This window comes from Etheostoma spectabile, unplaced genomic scaffold, assembly GCF_008692095.1.
Source record: "Etheostoma spectabile isolate EspeVRDwgs_2016 unplaced genomic scaffold, UIUC_Espe_1.0 scaffold00569575, whole genome shotgun sequence".
In the NCBI taxonomy this organism is placed as follows: Eukaryota; Metazoa; Chordata; class Actinopteri; order Perciformes; family Percidae; genus Etheostoma; species Etheostoma spectabile.
In genome coordinates, this window is record NW_022605201.1 from 59,535 (window position 1) to 62,508 (window position 2,974).

Below are 2,974 nucleotides of genomic sequence, written 5' to 3' on the forward strand. Positions count from 1 at the left end.
ATGGCTATTATCGCAGAGCAACTGGAAGCCAAGCACACATGCCAGCTGCAGTGTGTTGGGCACAAGTAGCCCCGAATGTGGTCTATGAAAGTGCATTCCTTCTCAACGCAGTAGCTCACCCATTGCGGATCCGCTATTAACGGTGTGTGGGAATGATACATGCTGTGGGGTCCGCTGAGACTCGGCCGCGGTTGCAGTCCTTTCTCTGTTCACTTTCCTTTTCCACTTCTGCGTGTCATGTCTCGATACACATACTTCTGGGAGCCAACTCTGCTCCTCTCTCTTACATGTGCACCACTGCAATGACCAACAAGAGTCACTATGACTTTGATCCTAACCCACCCCATGTCCATGTCTTGTGTTGTCACAGGCTAGCAGAGGACAGAGCGCCGACCTCATTCTCGTGGACGAAGTGGGCTTTGTCAGTTCTAAGGTGCTACTGGCTGTGCTACCAAACATCGCGTTCAGAGGGCGAAAGCAAGTGCACATCACGAGTCATGTCAACAACACCCCGTGGCTGCACAGGGTTGAGGATATCCGCGGAGAAAATGGGGAGCCAGCCTACCACGTAGTCTCACAGAGCTTCAAGTGTAGGCGTCACGAGAGGGAGCCGGGACTGACGTGCGCCTGCCTTGGAGTGTACTGTCCTCAACACATATCCATTGACAACCATCTGAAGGAGCTGATGAACATGGTCACGCCAAAGGGATTTGAGAACGAAGTCACGGGGAACAGCATCACGTCGTCCACCGAGACCAAGACCGACAACACCACTCCCTTCGAGTCCTCGGTCATAAACAAGTTCCTGTCAAACAACAGTGTCACCCTGGACTACATGAGATGTGCCTCCGTGGTCAGAGCCTACCTGTGTCTCGACCCGACATTCGGAGGAGGATCTAGGTCCTGTGCCGGAGTGTGCTGTGCCGTGGAGCTGGCAGGTGGCAATCTAGTGGTGAGTCTTCAAGTTCTCCAGGGGGCTGCTGCGGCAGTGTATCTAAGCTCGAGACCAGAAGATCGCTAAACATGTATTCATAATTTAAAGGCGTGTAGTTTTCTCTACGTCCTTTGTTGTTAACCAAGGGTCTTAGGTCTAACAGGGTGCAAATGTATGCGCTTATACGAGCTTCGTCCTGTATCGTCAAAGTGGTCTCTGTATCGGGCACAAAACACGAGACCAGGTCCAGGGCTTGGGTCCAGACGCCGCATGTGCACTTGAAGTTTGAAAGTTTCACAGTCCACCCAGTTACCGCTAGTGAAATAATGGTGTGAATAGATCCTCTTGTCTGTGAGCTGGTCTCTTTGAGGATGGCCATGTACTTGAGGGCTCCGCTGCGAATGGTCTCAGCTGAGGCAAATGCCCCTAGCACCATATCACAGTACCCCTTCCAGTTGTAGCTTGCAATACACCTGTGAACCAACTGCTCTGGGACATGGTTTCCAATCACGAGTGTTATGATCCTGGACAACTCGCTGGGCACGGCAAGCGAATCACACACATTTTTACTGAGTCCTTGTTTGATGTATGTGGACACTAAGGAGTCGATCACGAGTATTCTAGCGGGCGAGAAGGACACAAGCTGACTGTAAAGGTTTCTGAGCTGCCCATGATCCATGTTAGAGTAGAAAAGTATGTTGTGATGGAACATAGTGAACACTAGCATGAACTCGTACAGCGATATCAGGTACTCCCATGGAGTTCTCATCAATGTTTCCACTTCCTCTCGAGCTACCCGACATGTGGGACAGAACATGATGATGATGATGATGATGACAGCCACTGCCACTTCTTGTCTTCTGTCAAATCTTCCCAGCCCTAACAGTTGTGGTTGTACCTTTCCTCTCTCTCTCTCTCTCTCTCTCTCTCTCTCTCTCTCTCTCTCTCTCTCTCTCTCTCTCTCTCTCTCTCACCACAACAGGTTATGGCCCTGGAGGAACTGGAGATACGTGACTTGGACCACGTTACTCAAGCCTACGCTGCTCTGCTAAGTGCTCATGTCAGACTGCTGAAGCTTCTCATGCCCAGAGTCATGTGGAAAGAAATCCCAGTGGTCGTAGTGTTTGAACAAAACACCTACGTCAATGCCCTGGTCGATGTAAAAAATCTAGTCGAGTACTCGCTTGCACGTTCTGGATTTAAGGTGTTGTTCTACAGCAAGTGGTCATATATCAACAACAAGTACATGCTAGGGAAGCACGTGGGTGCAAAGACCAAACTGGCTATGGTTCTCAGTACGGTGTCGGCGATAAATAGAGAAACACTGTACTACTGTGACGTGGTTATGTCCCTGGGATGGGCAGTGTTATCTGAGGCCATGAGAAAAACTCACATACTCGAATCTAGCATTGGGACTGCACAGGGTGCAGGCTCAAGTAACAAGATGGGCTCCAACAAAGAAGTGTTCATGTACAGGCGCTCACAAAGGGGAGTCAATTTGGCCACAGATATCACGGCAAGTGTATTGGAGACACGCGATGTCATAACATTGCCTGAGTCTAGGCTCGCCGATAAGACACATGCACAGCAAGGGAAAGTTCTACTTGGTAAACTGAGAGAAGAGCTGTCAATGGTCACTATCACTGCATCCCCTAAAGGTAGTACGGTGACCACAGGAGGCAAGAAATCTGTAAACGGAGAGTACAGCCGAGACGACATGCTCTCGGCTTTCTTGCTTCTGTGTCACACAAGAGACGAGATACACGGCCGAGAAAGGTCTATCAGACTTGGCGGTGAGGTTTATTGTAACTAGCATGTGTATTCTTGTGACCTGATCTGATAATAAAGAAAGTACACTAGATTAGAGAGTTTCTGTTTTTTATTGAGTAACTGTTACACAGACACACATCACATGGGTACACATTTGGGGTTTCATAACCAATGGAACGTCAGTCATGTATTAGCACAGGGTTGACAAAGCCAAAAAACACATGGAGTCCCATGAGCCATACAGACAAGAAGCGCAAATGCTGGCAAATT

The 2,974-nt window shown here is 49.1% G+C and overlaps 1 protein-coding gene across 1 annotated transcript; it reads left to right on the forward strand.

Moving 5' to 3' along the window:
* Positions 1 to 2,747, forward strand: LOC116685140 (uncharacterized). The gene is made up of 3 exons (XM_032510355.1): positions 1 to 54; positions 371 to 952; positions 1,917 to 2,747. The coding sequence occupies exons 1-3, from the start codon at positions 1 to 3 to the stop codon at positions 2,745 to 2,747; spliced, it is 1,467 nt and encodes a 488-aa protein (XP_032366246.1).
* Positions 2,748 to 2,974: the final 227 nt, after the last annotated feature.